This window comes from Epinephelus fuscoguttatus, linkage group LG1, assembly GCF_011397635.1.
Source record: "Epinephelus fuscoguttatus linkage group LG1, E.fuscoguttatus.final_Chr_v1".
NCBI classification, from domain to species: Eukaryota; Metazoa; Chordata; class Actinopteri; order Perciformes; family Serranidae; genus Epinephelus; species Epinephelus fuscoguttatus.
In genome coordinates this window covers 43,441,893-43,458,284 of record NC_064752.1, presented here as the reverse complement: position 1 = coordinate 43,458,284, position 16,392 = coordinate 43,441,893, and the positions used below count along the sequence as shown (strand labels likewise).

The 16,392-nt window shown below is 39.9% G+C and overlaps 1 protein-coding gene across 6 annotated transcripts in view; it reads right to left on the bottom strand.

The window, feature by feature from the left end:
- itpr1b (inositol 1,4,5-trisphosphate receptor, type 1b) overlaps nucleotides 1–16,392 on the bottom strand; it is a 130,051-nt gene that overhangs the window by 5,686 nt on the left and 107,973 nt on the right. For all 6 annotated transcript variants that reach the window (XM_049581621.1, XM_049581651.1, XM_049581631.1 and 3 more), the window contains 7 exons: nucleotides 13,885–14,060; nucleotides 13,227–13,391; nucleotides 11,555–11,744; nucleotides 11,124–11,216; nucleotides 8,285–8,433; nucleotides 5,688–5,853; nucleotides 4,403–4,563 (listed from right to left, as the gene is read on the bottom strand). In XM_049581621.1, coding sequence (XP_049437578.1) covers nucleotides 4,403–4,563; nucleotides 5,688–5,853; nucleotides 8,285–8,433; nucleotides 11,124–11,216; nucleotides 11,555–11,744; nucleotides 13,227–13,391; nucleotides 13,885–14,060 — 1,100 coding nt within the window. The remainder of the gene's footprint in view (nucleotides 1–4,402; nucleotides 4,564–5,687; nucleotides 5,854–8,284; nucleotides 8,434–11,123; nucleotides 11,217–11,554; nucleotides 11,745–13,226; nucleotides 13,392–13,884; nucleotides 14,061–16,392) is intronic.

Here is a 16,392-nt window from a genome sequence, read left to right as displayed (position 1 = left end):
AGGAGGAGAGGACTGCTGCGAGCAAGTTCCACTTCCTGAATGCAAAGAGACAGACGCTGTATTTACCTAGTTCACCTGCCACCCCCCACTCCCCCACCCCCCACCCCCCCAAAATACACATACACTAACTGTGCTTGAACGCAGCCGAGGCTCTTCTCGATATACTTAATATGTGTTAAATGTGAAATTAAGTAAGAATATATAGTTTCTATTTTTGTGTTTTACTTACTCTAAAAAGGAATGTTAGAGAAGTAATAGTTACAGATCTCAAAAACAAATCTGTCAACAGTATTTCCCAGACTCAGTTCTGCTCATATGCTTTCAAAAAATATGAACTCAACATGACAGAGGTCATTTCCCCATTTAAGATCCTGCCTGGCGGCCAACAGCGCACGTGTGTTTGTTTGACGCCAGCAGCCCTGGCCCTCTTTCCATCCACAGTGTTTACAAATGAAAACACTTCCAGTAAACTGAGAAGCGTAGCCACGACTTAAGACTCGACATCACGCTGGTTCAATGGAAATGACGGAAGTACATTTTTCATTATTAAAACCGCATGGCCGTGAGAGAGAAACAGGATGCTGTGTGGTTAAAACAGCAACAGAAAACGTCACAGTCATGCCGCAAGACACCTGACGAGCTGACAGCCCACTCAGTCAACAAATATTCAAATAAATGCCAAAAAAACATCCCACATCCGAACAGACGTAGACAGATATGGTTTCAGCATATTTTGCTATACTCTGATGTTTTGAATGTTTGTGGCTGCAGGGTTGTAAGTCGGCTCACAGAGCTGGGGCATCCTGCAGTGAGAATGCAGTGAGAATGAGGGCAATGAGTGTGATCCAAGCATCATCTTTTTACACCTTAGATGTGACACTTCACTGAGAGCCCTCCACCATTGACGTCAGTCCCAGTCATTGTCAGAGTGATCTGACTTCTACACCCCCTTCTGTCCTGTTGCTTCTTCCACATTACTGCAGCATCAAATAAATCGAAACATGGTGGGCAAGATACAGTGCAGCTGGAAGGAACAGGGCTTATAAACTGTGTTTTATAAACAGTGTGGGACAAATCTGTAATAAACTGAATGAGATACAGCAGTAAGATCTAACAACCAAAAAAATATATAGGGGCATGTCAATAATTTAACTGAACACAATTTTGTCCAACAACAGTAATTAATCGACCCAAAATTATTTTTGCAGTGTTCTGCTGTTTGTTTGATTTCTACATTTATCATGCTGTGTGAACATTTGCATGGTTTTATGATATAATCGCTACTCAACACCACAAACAGTGTGGGTCAAATAACAGTTTCCGACACATGAACAACTAACAGGTTATATGACAGTCGGACAAATGCTCATTCATTTACAACCAAATCTGTTACGGACAACACTCTTAGCCTGTAACGACGTCATCCCGACATGTTTTAACAGCGTAACTAAAAATATTCACAGAATTTAGTGATGTTTGGACAAACGGGTCATTGACTTCTGGCCATGTTTTGCGGCAGGCCAATGCACTTATTTAGAACTTTTGGTGCCCCCTATCGAGCAGTTCAAAAATAACTTCACACACCTCGTTCAACATTGTTTTGAAACATTCATTCATTCATTCATCTTCTAACCGCTTCATCCTCTTGAGGGTCGCGGGGGGGCTGGAGCCTATCCCAGCTGACATTGGGCGAGAGGCAGGGTACACCCTGGACAGGTCGCCAGACTAGCTTGACTTGTGTTTCCTAATTCAAGTTAATTGGACATACAGTGTGAGGGGCCTTTTTTAAAACTGCACTTTTGGGTCTTCATTAAAGTTTCAGCCCACCTGACTTAAACCACTAAGTATGTAAGTTCAACAACAAAAACTATACATCCTCTACAACCACAGTACATGGCCTACAACAAGCGGCAACTTCTGAGGCTAATAATGAAGCCAATGTGGAAGTGCCAAAAACTGCAGTTCACCTAACAGCCACTTGAGGCTGGCTCCAAAACAGTCAATCCCCATAGACCCCCATGTTAAAATGCTTAACTTTACAGCAGAAATACATATGTTTACAGCTTGGGTCAAAAATAAAATGGTTTGGTCTCTTCAGCTAATTTCAACATTCATGACAACTATATTTATAGCTCACCCTTTTACATTTTATGAAGGCTTAAAGTTACAGATATTTAAGGGTGGGCCGCTTTGGGCGATGGGCTGCCTGCGAGGTGTCACAGCACTTTGTGAATCAGATCTACCTCTCACACCTCCACAACTCTACCATCCTGTCCAAATATGGTCACCTTTGGCTCCAAAAAAACAAACAACAAGATGGCGAGGGCCCAGATGCCCAACTCGAGACTTCAAAACAGCAGTCCACAAACCAATGGGTGACATCTATTATCTCTACAGTCTATGGCCTACTAGCACATACCTTATGGATGAAATTAGTCACAAATACTACTGCTTAATAAATAAGCAATATGTGTTAGAAATGTGTTGGATGGACAACAAGATTGGCATATGGTGCATTTTCATTACGAAGGCAAAGCACATAAACACACAATAAGTGATTGTGATTTTCTTTCCTGTTCCAGTACAACCACTTTACATTTCCATGGTACCAAAAAAAACCCCACTGTTAACATTTTTGCTAAGCCTGTAAACCTCATAAATCTTAAATTCAGTTACAAAATCTGTATATAAAAAAACTAACTCTTGAATGTCATCCCTCTCTCTCCTCTCTCTCCGTACATATCCTGTCTGAGTTTCTCCTGTCACTATCAATTAAAACAAACAAACAAAAACAAAATAAATGTCTTTGCAGACAACTCAGACAACAAGAGGCCCTGCATCTACCACTTGTATGTGAAGCTGAGAGTTAATGTTAAGGATGACTGGGTCAGCTGATGGGTCATCGGGGTCTTTCACACTCAGCCTGCCCCTTAAACCTGCTGGTCAGAATGTGACCTCAACAAACTCAATTTGGCACAGTGGGTTGGAAGGTTAACGGGAGAGGATGGGGGTTAATCCCAAATTAGGTGGTTCCTCACAAGACTGAGTGTAGCAGATCAAGGAAAAAGCCAGGGGAGTGTGTTAACATGGTATCTATTGAGAAACTGTGTCAGAAACTGACAGCAGCACAAGTGCGTCAGTAAAGCAACCACTTCAGAAGAAGGGGCTTTCCTGTGGCAGTTAAAAAAAACTTTCTAATCGCTCACAGGCTATGAGTATGATGCAACAATCAAAACAATCAATCGATTTTCTGTCTGGTTTTCATTTTTGAAAAAGATTTCCAAAGAGTTTGTCTGGTTAAATCACTTGAGACATTAAAGGTCGGATTGGGCACGCGCATCTGTATCTGTTGCTCTCGTTTCGTATTCATAATGCAGAATAAAAAAAAATATTAGTTAAGGTTTCAACAACTTTTGATATAAGATAAATATCATTTGCTAGAACTTGCACCAGATCTTGATTTCATTTTGATTTTTTTTTTTTATCAGTGTCAACTATTTTGTCTGCTGCTGTTGACTTCAACAGAAAAAAAACACCTTCAAATAAAATTTCTCCAAGTAAAATACACATGCCATTACTTATGTATTTATTTATACTGCAATATTCTAATACTTTAAAAATATTCTGAATGTTTTTTTGACATTGAGTATTTTGAACTACTTTCTATTGTAATTTTTTTAAAGAAGAAATTCTCACACTGCTGCTTTACAAAAACCATGAGGCTACGTCCTGCTCTGCCCATCATGAGGTTATATGCAGAGTGAGACCTGTGTGTGTTTAATGATTAAAGCGAGGCATGGCTGCTTCAGGGGATTAACACATTTTATGCCTTTGGCAGACTCTGTCTGAATGTTAATTCTCCATTCACAAAGCTGACAGATGTGATAATACTTTGGAAGGATTCAAGGTCACGGAGGCAAGGATTACATAACGCAGTCCTGGGAGTCTGGGACAGATGAGGTTTAAAAAAAAAAAAAAAAAAGAAAAAAAAAGAAAATACTGCTCTTCATCACTGATGCAGAGAAACAAAAGGCTGCAGTAATCAACTCTATCCAAAATAGAGCCTGATCGCTGAAGTCACAGCGCCTACACTGTACTTTAGGAGTAAAGGTTAACCTCAGTAAAGACCACAACGGTAGCTGAAACGGTGTTGAACAGTGCTTCTGAGTGTGCAGTCTGTGAAGCACATGAATTGTTAAGTGCAGGAACAAAAAAATGGGACTGAGCTTTTTTTTTAAATGGGGGAGCTTGAAGAATTGAAGCATTTTGCACTGCAGGTGTATCTTATTTGTTCTGAACATGACCTTGTAATCAACTTTTTAATCATAAACATGGTACCATAGATAAGGAGTACGTAGGGCTGTTGAAAAGTTAAAAAGCAAAGTGCATGCGACATCCTTACCCTGATCATTTCAGCCACATAGCTCTCGGGCCCAGTGTACTCTGTGGAATCCTTGACCTTCACCAGGACGATGAAGAACAAGTAGTGCCACATGTTGTGCTCGACTTTGATGTGTTCTTCGAAGGTAACCGTCTTATTGTCAAACTTGTCTCTCTCCAAACCTAAAAATGAAAGGACACAACCCCAAATGCAGCCCGCGCACACACACACGCCCGCGCACACACACACACACACACACACACACATACACATACACATGCGCGCACACACACACACACACACACACACACACACACACACACACACACAAAATAAACACAATGCTCTCATTTCTTTGGAAGAGTGAAGAAATACACTTTGTGTGGAAACATGACATCATCATTCCTGTGACCTAAAAGAGGATGACTGAGAAAACAAGAGGAAATGGGGTCACGAGGGAATGGACAGACAAAACAGGTCAGGGGAGATTTGCTAAAAATGTTTCATGTATTGTTTTTTCACACCAAATCTCTGTAATCCATTTGCATTCTTACAGTGCTGTTGCAAAAGAGGAATAACCCTTAATTGTGTTGCTCAACTCAAAGTAGTCAGAATGACCAGAACTGACCAATGATTGTTCAGATAAAATGCCAATAAGTGACTGTTTAATGACAGATGAGGCCAGTGTCTGAGTGACTGTACAGTCTAACATGGTCAAGACCCAAATGGCAACAGGAAGAAACACTCCTCCTCCACAGCAGCACCTGCCATGACTAACCATTCATTCTGGGAAGAGGAGGCGTTTCGTTGTTTATACTACCCAGAAAAACAGCCCCCATTTTGCACAGAGGCCTGATGCGAAGCTGCAACACAGCAGTCTCATGCTCATACAGTACGAGAGCAGGCTCGGAGCAGACCACTCGTTGGATATTTCTTGATTTCGTTGTCATCTGCAAACCTCTGCGTTCACACCTGCTAACTATACAGCACGACTAATGCTCCACAGCAGTGTGTCAAGTATCAACTGCAGCTTCAACTCGAATGGAACTGCAGGGCATTTCCGCCTTATTAGATTCTAAGAAGGGAGTACGACTACTGTGCAGTGATGATGGGAAAAAGATGTGTCAAAGGTCTTGAGTCACATTCTCCTAATGTTGACAAACCTGCTGAGCAGGCAGAATGCCTCTAATGGTTAAAAAGAAGTGACTGAGACAGTAATGAAACAGTCTTATAAAAAGTGTTTTGAACTGATTTTACAATATTACAATGCAGAACATCAAAGATGTATCTCTATTTATTTCCTCACCACAAATAAAACATGTTGTCTTCAGGATTTCCTCTTTTTTCTGCTTCTCACTCCTCAGGTCGGCAAATGTATCGATGATGACACCAAAGATGAGGTTGAGGACAATAATGATGACCATGAAGAAGAAGAGCAGGTCGTAGATCACCCTGGCTGCGAAGAGGGGCTCCTGTTGGAGTCAAACAGGAGAAAAGGTGTAAGTGTGTCATGCGGGGAATGTCTCTGTCACAGCATGAATATGTGCCGTTTAGAAATTCAAAAATAGGGTTGCTAGTTTGCATTTTCCAACAGTCAAAACCCTTATACCATACACTACAACACCCACTCAAAGACTATGAGCAAAATGGATTTAACTCATTTACAGATACACCAACAAGACTGCATGTTGACCAATATCAGGAAATAAAAATGTTATCTCACTAACTGGCATTATAGAAAATGACAGATGTTGATGTCATTTTAGGTGAGCAGAGAAATATTCACTAAATAAATATAGTCATATTCATCATATTTATGTAAGGGATAATGTAGAGCAAGTGGGTCATTATTGCAAAATGAAATCTGACAGGGTGATGCGTGACCCTGAAGCAAAACAGAGCGGTCTTGAATCATCCTAAAGGGGCTCATTTCACAACAGTGACCTGCTCCCTGCACATGATGCAACTCATTACGTAGCAACTTACGACAGAAATCAAGAATTTCATACAAAAGATTGATTGATTGTGAAATAAAACTGAATTTAATGGTACTGAAATTTAAAGAGTATATGAAACTAATTTTTGGGGGGTGATTATAGATCATAAACTATATTGGAGGCCACACATAGAACATATTAAACTGAAATGATCTGAATCTATTGCTGTTCTTTATAAAACAAGGGAGTTGTTTATATGTCCTAATGTGTTGAAATTTTGGGAATGCATATAAAACAAATATAGACCCTATGATTAACCTAACGAAATGAGCTCTCAGAATAATACATAAAGCTGGTTATCGTGAATCTACTAATGAGCTGTTTATAGCATCCTACAACTTGAAACTTCTAGACACCGTGTATTTAAAAACTTTGGTAATAATTTTGACGAGTTGTGAACAAAAGCTGTCCTATCTACATTCAAAAATGTTTTTAATTAAGAGAAGTAAATTATAATCTAAGATGGTTGTTTATTTATGAAACATGTAAAGTGAGAACCAATGTAAAATAAAGATGTGTTTCCGTTTTGGGAGTCAAACTTTAATATGGACTTAGTGCAGAGTTGAATTTGTGTTTCTCTTTGTTGAGTTTTTTGTTTTGTTTTTTTTTAAAAACTTAAATGTAAAATGCTTGTGGATTATATTGTAAAATGAACAAAATGTAAAATAACTGAGGATTATAATTTAGAGTAATGTAATGTGTTTATCTATCTACTTTCTTAAATATTGTTGATATTCTGAGTCATTCATTGGTTGGTATAGGATAGTCAAAAATAAGCCTGGGGCTTCAGCCTATTCCTTTTTCTGTTATTGAGTGAGACAGTTTCTGCAAAATAATCTTTGTTTCTCCAGATGCATGTAACAGAATTTAATAAAAAGTTATTTATTCATTCATTAAAAAAATTATTTATTTGCTTATGCTTAGCGTCTATAATCGGAATTGCGTCCAAAGCAACAATCTGTTGTTTATAGCAACAGTCTGCTCTTCAGAAATATGAGGACCTTTGAAGGCTGTCAGAATAGAGTATTCAACAAAACCATGTAATAATTATTAGTAATATGAATATCAAGAATTTAGCTTACAGCCCCATCCTTCAGGCATATTGACACTGATCTGTTGAGTATTTTTTTTTAAAGTGAGAACAGAATCTTATAAAACATGGTAAATCTAACAACTGAGCTGTGAGCTGTCAAGTTTAATTGCTAAAATATATCAGGTGTCAAGTTTTATTTAAAACTGGAGGGGGGAAGCTATGTTTATGGAAGCATTGAGTCCATTTATATCAAATTTCACTGCTGTCACTGGGATAACAGATTGGAGTGACTCATGATGCCCTCTTTTTATACAGGGTACTCTGTACAGGAGTGATCCTTGGGTGTGAAACACAACCTGGCACAACTGAAATCGCAACAGAGAATTCATATGAGCGTTAAGCTAACTGAGGTTTACATAAGCATGTACTGTATGAGTCATGCCCTCATTCTATGGGTCAAGCTGCAGATTTAACACATGTTGAGGTGGTAGTGTACAAGCTTGTCTTCATCCTGGATAAGTACCATTAATGCTTTTTCTGGCATATTTGAAGTTATGAAAGTCCCCTACACAACCTGTCTGACCTACCAGCAGATCTAGTCTTTTTGAAGTTAGGGTTAATAAAATAAAATCAAGTCTTTATCAAAAAGTTTACTTTTTAACATCTTATATCGATTTACTTCATCCTCTTTAACTAAACCCAAATGTCATCTGTGTGTGTGTGGTAAGATGTCCAAGTGAACTATCATACAATAGCTTGTAGACAATAATTGTAAGACCTAAAGGGGAAAAAAAGTATCATTTTGGAAGTTTAATACTTTTTTAAATCTCTTCATCCAAACTCGACTTGCTGTTATGTTCCTGTGCTTAGTACCTCTTTGGATGGCTTCCTAAGGACGTCCCCAACACCTCCTCCACTCCTCAGGCCATGACTCAATACTGTGACAATGCACATGAGCAGGGAGTCACATGTTCTCTCCTTGTCCTCGATCACCACTGCTGACGGCTGGATGGCAATGGAAGCTATGGAGACACACAAATACTGTCAGATAGTGATTTCTTGTACAGGCGAAAGACAAAGGTGTTGTCTGTGCTATCAGCTGCATTGGTGCTACCAGTCAATGATGCCTTTAAACCTAAATCCATAAAGAGGACAGGCCACTCAGATTACAGCTACAGTAAAAATAGAAGACTTTAGATCTATTATATAACAAACACTGAATGTGACTTTTCTGTCCCGGAGTTAAAAATATACAGAAAAGCTTGGGGACACTTTTATTTTGTAGCCAGCGAGGTAATGAAAACAATCATAACTAACAACATGGGGCAGGAAGATGAATTTAGCATAGTTAGCAATGGACTTTAATTTTATTTTATGGATACCCTTTTGATTCTTTTGATCAGTGAACCCTTATGGACTGAAGTAATATAAATAATAGAGGATTATGGTTGGGTCGACAGTGTCACAGCACTAAATCCAACTCATATTGCATTGATTATTAGGCAATATGACAACCTGATTATAATATTATGTTTATGAATGCCTAATGGAGCCATTAGTGTCTGACAGGCTTTGTGCAATTTACTGCACCATAAACAGTGCTTGCTGTTTGTTTACAACAAAGTTCATGTGTTTTCTGGGGTGACGAGAGGAGACATGGCAGAGTTAGTCTCTCAAGAAAACTGTAACTGTGCCAATATGACAATGGTTTGAATGTGAAGCTGATGAAAGATGTCCGAACTGGCTGCAGGCAACGTTTTGAGCTGAGCTTTTGTCGGGACGCTGTATTTCTATTCATTCCTGTTGCTTGCTTTGAAAAGTGCCGCAATGGACAAGGAACGGTTTGTGATTCATTTGAAGTTGAAATGAGGAACTATTTAAACAATACCTCTTTATTTCACTACAAAAACCTAAATTAAGTGGCAGCTGCTTGGAGGTAGATCACCAGGGAGCTGAAAGTTTCTAGTATATGACAAATGCTAATAACAAGCTAGGCTACTTACTGTTGGCTATAATGTATGTCTTTTCCAGTAAATATCATTATTTTACACTCAGAAAGGCTGATAATTCAAGCAGCAGAGTCCGGTCCGGTGTTTGGCTTAATTTCAAGCCAGTGTGAAAATTTTCACACTGGCCCAACCATGTTGAGGACTGGACACATACTCACACTTTATGACAGCTTCAGAGGTAGGGATTTACAATGCCGGTAAATGTGAATAAACGGTAACACTTTACTTGAAGGTATCTACATAAGATTGACATGACACTGTCATATCTATGACATGACACGGTCATGAACCTGTCATGAACATTATGTACATATTATAAACATTTATGACTGCTGTCATTAAGTGTCATTTGGTTTTTGTAATGACAAGTTGACACTGTTTGGGTTGTCTTGATTATGACAACTTGACATTAATCAAAGTGATATTAACCAGAAGATGTCTTTGTCATAGCAAGTTGACATTAAATTTGTTTGGGATGTCCTTATAATGACAACCTAACATTAACCAGGATGACATTACCAGAAGATGGCTTTGTCATAATAACTTGACATTAATCAAAGTGACATTACCAGAAGTTGTCTAAAACCCACCTGGTTTCAAGAGACTATGTTTATTGACTATGTTTATTTGAAATCAGAGGAACAACCACAGTCCTGGACCCTGCCTTATTTTTTACTATACTATTAACATTAAGCCTCTCAATCATAATTTCAGGAAGACATAGAGGAAGGGAGGGAGAGTGGTGCTGAGTAGGGCAAGGGTGCGGTTAACAAGTCTTCGCTGCTAGCTTGTCAACATGTCTTTCCAAGCTGTATTTATTGTCTGAATTTGGCGATAAGAGATTCATAATCTGAAAGCTGAGACTTTCTTTATTAAAAATCAAACAAAGCCCCAAAATGACCAAAAATCAAGATGTTGACACAAATCCACATTTATCTTGAAATGAGCCATTGCTATATCTGACTGATTTTGTTAAAGCATGCCATACATGGCATTTGAACCTTCATTTCATACTCTGTTACATACTTAATCATCAGCCAAATTCAGGGGGGTTGGTGAGTACATAACATGTCTGGGAATTTTCTCAACTATCCACACAAAAACAAGTCACGGGACCACCATAATTAGATAGGCTGGTGGTGATGGATAGAGAAGCCTAAACGAGGTCACACCAGTGAGAGGATTCGACATGGTTGGCTGATCGATTTTAAGGTGGTGCATGTGTTCGTCTCTGACTGGGGGCTTTTCCCATCAAGGTCAGTAGGTTTGCATGAACTCGTTGCTTGCAACATCACTGAGTGGACTCATTGACCTGCTTGTACCCGAAGGTAATTAATCCGTGACCTTTCAACCCTGGGCCCCTGCAACAGGTCTTAGGCTCTGTCTCCTGAGATGAACAATGACTCTAAAGTTTTTCACCCAACTCCTTGAAAGACCCCAGTTGGTCCACTGGGTTTAATCCCATGACCAGCCCACCACTCAGACTTGCAGCTCAGTGGGACGAATCTCCTCTGGCTGAGTCGTCTGCGGGGACATAAAGACATTCACATACTCACACATACATACAAGCTTACTTACACACTTGGGAATCTCGAGAAACATGTATGCACAAACACGTGGATTCAAACTTAAAAGACCCCTTTGACCCTAAAGCCCAGTCACGCAACCAACACACGCGCAAAGTTTCACTTTTGTCAACCTACCATCCATCACAGCCTCTGTTGAACAGTTCTCCCCATTTTCCTTCTGGCACACTCCACCAGAGAAGAACTCTCCAACCATACTGGCTCCATGCTCTGTTCCATTGGGAAAGCAAGACATTATGCAACTGCACAATTTTAAGATTTGTCCAATTAAGTTTTTTCAGAGTAAATATTTATGACGTACATATGGACACATTGTGGGCGATGTATGGTCATGAAAGTAAATGCATGAATATTAAACTGGACACTTTTTGTATTCCATAGCTTCACTTTGACAGCATATATTTTCACAAACAACCACCGTGTGTGTTTGTGCTGCAGAAAAACATTTCATGTTTCAGTCTCTTGACTGTCTGGGTCAGGAGGGGCAAGTTATTTATGTTCTTCCCAGTAGAGGAGCGAAAAAAACAACAACCTGTACTTCAACGTACCTAGTGTTTTGTTGGGTATCCTGTCGACAGCCAAAATGAAATCGTCTTTGAAGAAGATGTAGCCCACAATGGAGAAGAGGTAGACGAGGATAAGAGCCAGCACGGCTGTCAGAACAATGGAGCGGCCGTTGCGGGTCACACTCTTTATTACGTTCAGCAAGGTCTCCTCTCGGTAAACCAGATCAAAGAGCTGGGAAGAGGGCGAATAGAGAGATGTGTGTACTTTAAGTGTATGTGTAATATGTGCAAAAAAAGAGAGAACTCTGTGTATAAATGTGAGCATGTGGGCCAATAAAGGCCATAGTGGACAAAGGACACTGCCTTTGTTAAATGTCACTGCCAACAACAAATGGAATCTAAATCCCATTTTTATCCCATGTTTCTCTATGTTACAAAGCAAATTCAAAATGAAACTTATACACCATACACCAAGTTGGACATTGTTGTTAGCATGCCACTACCTAGGATAAGGTAGGACTGGACGATATGGCCTCGAAATAGTGTTTTCGAACATTTGACGTCTAAGTGAATCTGGTGCACTTTGAGAGTATCAATGAAGTATCACTTCAAGAACCCAGAATAACAATTTCAAGGTTTTTAATGATGAAATATGAACACTTCATCAAAAAAGGAAAATTTGGTCATCAGCTAATACAAAATGCTTGGGGCCGGGCAATTTTAGGCAATTCTGAGCAACAAGAGGCAGAATAGGAAGACAGCAAGAACGTCTGCATTAAAATGTACATTTTACATCAGTTGAGGCTTGAACTCACAACCTTTGACATCAAGGACCATCTTCTATCTGACTGAGCTAATTAGCAAGTGACAACTCATCTGTAGCTTCATATCTCTCACTCTATTTCTTAATTAAACAGGCTTTTATTTTTTAAATTTATTTTATTTTGAAAATTGCCCGGATTCTCTCGTCTTTTCTGTGTTCGTCTTCCTGTTTGGTACGATCCGCTCTATCCAGCTTGACAGAAGCGCTCGCGGCTCGTGTGAAAAATAGACCAGATGCCGAACTGAAGAGCTACAGTGTGCGAGCTTCCGCGGGCACTCCGCTCTGCTCAGCGGCCCATGTGGACACTCAGTCAGATAGGTTAACATGGGCGCCGATTGAAAACTGCCTCCGCTGCTGGGTGCTGCGCTTTGGTTCCGCGACGGTGTGGCATGACTGAATGAGAGACTGAAAACTTAAGGCCCGCCCTACTCTGCCTCTGATTGGCTAGAACTCCTTGTTTACCTTGAGTAATGTGATACACCATTGGTAGTTGGAACTATCACTTTGCTTTGCTTTAAAACGACTGGTTAAATGACTTTTGCTACGGCAAGATAATAAAATATTCACGAGAAAAAATATTCCTGCACCAGAATATTCCTGCGCCGGAAATCCGGCACCGTGCCGGAGAACTTCAAGCCCTGTATTAATATTTGCAAGTCACAAAATGCGACTAAATGGTTGCAGTCTGGAGCCCTGCTGATACAAAAACACCTGCCTCGCCTGCTCCCACACTATCGTCCAGGAGAGAGAGGTATGGATGGCCATGGGAGTGCAAGTGATGCATCTTGGTTCTACATCAATATATCCCCACCCTTGGGATAAGGTGTTCTATGTCTGTGTGGGTACCTGTGTATATATGGTTAAGGTCATATGTTGTGTGTGCTCACGTACTAGCAGGCTGTAAAAGAAGACATGAACGAAGACCCCCAGGCTGCAGATAATCAGGTAGAGCAGGTGGTACAGGAACTCCACATCCATGATCATGGCTATGTAGCCACGCGTGAAGGTTCCACGGTTTCCAACGAAGCTCGTCAGGAAGATCACCTTATTACATAACTGGAGAATAATGGACACCACAGAGACAACAAGGAGAGACAGCAGGGATGTCATATAAGTGCATGAGTACTCAAACTAAGAAGGGAAGGTTTACACAGCAGTATTAGTACCTTTGGGTAGGATTTGTGTTATTGTTGGGATTACTAAAAATAAAGTGGATGTGGTTGGTGTAGAACCTCCCAGGCTCTTGCATCAACAGCCATGAGTGACATTTCTATTAGCAGCTGCAATGCAGCCTCAACTGTTAAACCAGTCTGTCTCCATGTTCACTTGAATGTGACACCTGGTTGAATGCTTGATGCCGTGCAACACTACTGGCAGTCTCTGTTCCTACAACTCCTGTATCAGTAAGTTTAATGTTTAGTTAATGTTGGCATGTGACTGTACCATTTGCCAAGGCCAATTCCGGTCAACAATCCTCTGGGCAATAAAGCATATCTAAACGTGATACTGCACGTGATTTCTGTACAAATGCCCACTGACACACACTTACATTGAAACCCCCCAGCAAGAGCAATGTGGGCTCCAGGCCAACAGAGAAGATCAGGCGCAGGATAGTGGAAGCAATGAGTGCCCGGATACCGTGAGGCTGAGGCAAGACGATGACAATAGCCAGAGAAACCAGCATGGCCATCCACAGCAGGGCAGAAAGATGGGGCTCCAGGGTACCTGAGGATGATGAGAGGCTAATGAAGCTATTCAGGGTAAGACAAGCCACTCCTCTGCAACTGTACAAGACACTTAAAAATGGCTGAGAGCATTTGAGAAAAGAATCTTACAAAAAACTACTAAAGGTGCTTTTGATCAGACAATGTAGCAATAAATCTCAACAGCCTCATTCCAATAGACTGAATCTCCATGACACCATGCTAACAACATTACCTTCCAGGTAATGAAACTGAAACTCATGTTTTAGGTCAGCCTTTTTATATGTAGCTAAAAACCAACCAGCTGAGACAGTGTTTTGTCAGCGCTGTTTCATTTTATGGACTTGACGCAGGTGTTTTCTACACAGAAGTTACTGTAAACAAACACTGTGATTTTGTCTATCTCCTCTGCACACTTAGAGAGATTTGTGACATCAACACATATGCACAGTTTTTCAGTTGCAGTAAAGGTATGCTGAGCAGGCCCGCTCGTTTCAGAAAGGCCTTCTTTCATATTGACTTTACATATTTTATTTCCATGACGAGAATGTTTTTTAGAGAAAGGTCAAGATCTACTTTTAGTTCTCATGCTTCTCTCTACCTTTAAGGTCACTGCAACTACAAAAACACAACTCTGAACAACACATTTGTGTCATTACATGCCCTCGTGAAGAAGAAGCAAAATGTGCAACTGCAGCTAATGTGTCTACCATTTGTGACAAAGATATCCCAGTGTTTTCATTCATAACCACAATAGTTTGGGGATTTATATTATGAGCAGTGCTCTTTGCTTATAATTACAGTTACAGGTTCCACATCCATTATTGCAGATTGGCAAAGCATTATCACAAGCTCACCAGACACAGCTCGGTCTGAATCTTATTCCTCTGTTCACATACAAATGCATTTATCAAGTTGAAAAGGTCAGTCAGGTTCTCTTTTTCACTGAGGCACCTAGAACACCATGCTGAACATCTCCCTCCGTCCGCTCCCTGCTGAGGCCTCCTCCTTCTCGCCTCTCTGTGTACAGATCACATGACAGGTACTTGTTACATAACCCCCGGTTGGCTAAAAATACACTTGGCTCCAGCTAAATTCATTGGGGATGGTCCTGGGCACTGCATCGCAACATGCCGCCTGGGTGCTTGGACTTGGCAGCCAACCCAGACACAGCAGCTTGGACATCACACATCTACAGTCTAAGACCATTCATCTCTCTTACTTGCTTTCTGTGCAACTAGAAGATGATAAACAGACTGACCTTTACAGTAAACTCCTTACAATTTGTTCCAATCCCTTGTCTTATTTTCACCCCTATCCCTTGATTCTAAGTGTCCCTATTCCCCTCTGACACAGAGTTATGAGAAGCAGTAGTTGAAAGCTTCACTTATGAAATGGTACAACCCATCAAGACCCTGACAGGTAATTGCTAGTCATCAGTAGCGTTTAAATAAGCAGACTTGACTATGGCAATAATGGTATTATCATAATGACATTTACCATTTATCTGAACGAAAAAGAAAATAATGAATGCTAGTGATTTGTTCACAGCTTAAGTTTCCCACTATCAATCGTTCAAACAAGTCTTCAGATAAAAAAGAACACTGCTTCGTTACCAGCCACTAGCAGTGCTCTGTAGGCTAACGTTAGCAGCTGTGTTCCAACCCTTCCAGTTTGCATTGATATTAAAGGAGCGATAATGGGCTTTACATACATTTCGGGTGTCATAGTATGCCATCAAAGGTGCAGAATGTGACATGGAAATATATCAAAACGTTGGAGTGTCAGGCACATCATCATCATAACAATAAAATGTTAGCTAGCTAGTTAGTTAGCTACTGAGGCATCAGCACACAACTAGTGATTGTTTTGTAATGCTTGTGATAAAGAAAAGTACATTATACAATGAAACAACATGAAACTAAGATAATACAATGACTATTGTAATTTTTACATCTGAACAAAAGAAGATTGCACGTTTCTTTTGTTGCTTGTGCAGCCATCTTACTGATGATTTCTCACCTCTTTAATGTGTATATTTATTCAACATACAATTCACATAACGATGCATGAATGTACTAGTTTATGCAGTGTAATGTGCAATTATTTGTATATTTTTACACACTTACAAATATAAATGTTATTCTTAATATCTTAAGTAAGTAGTGTTAACATTGTAGCGTAATGCACATATCTATTTTATTTGATTACTTTATATTTTCATACTTATTTTTCACACTCTTATTCTTAATTACTATAATTCTCTATTCTTCACATCGGAGCGAATGTAATGTATCACAATTTCCCCTTGGGCATCAATTAAGTATTTCTGATTAAGATTCATTACACTCAGT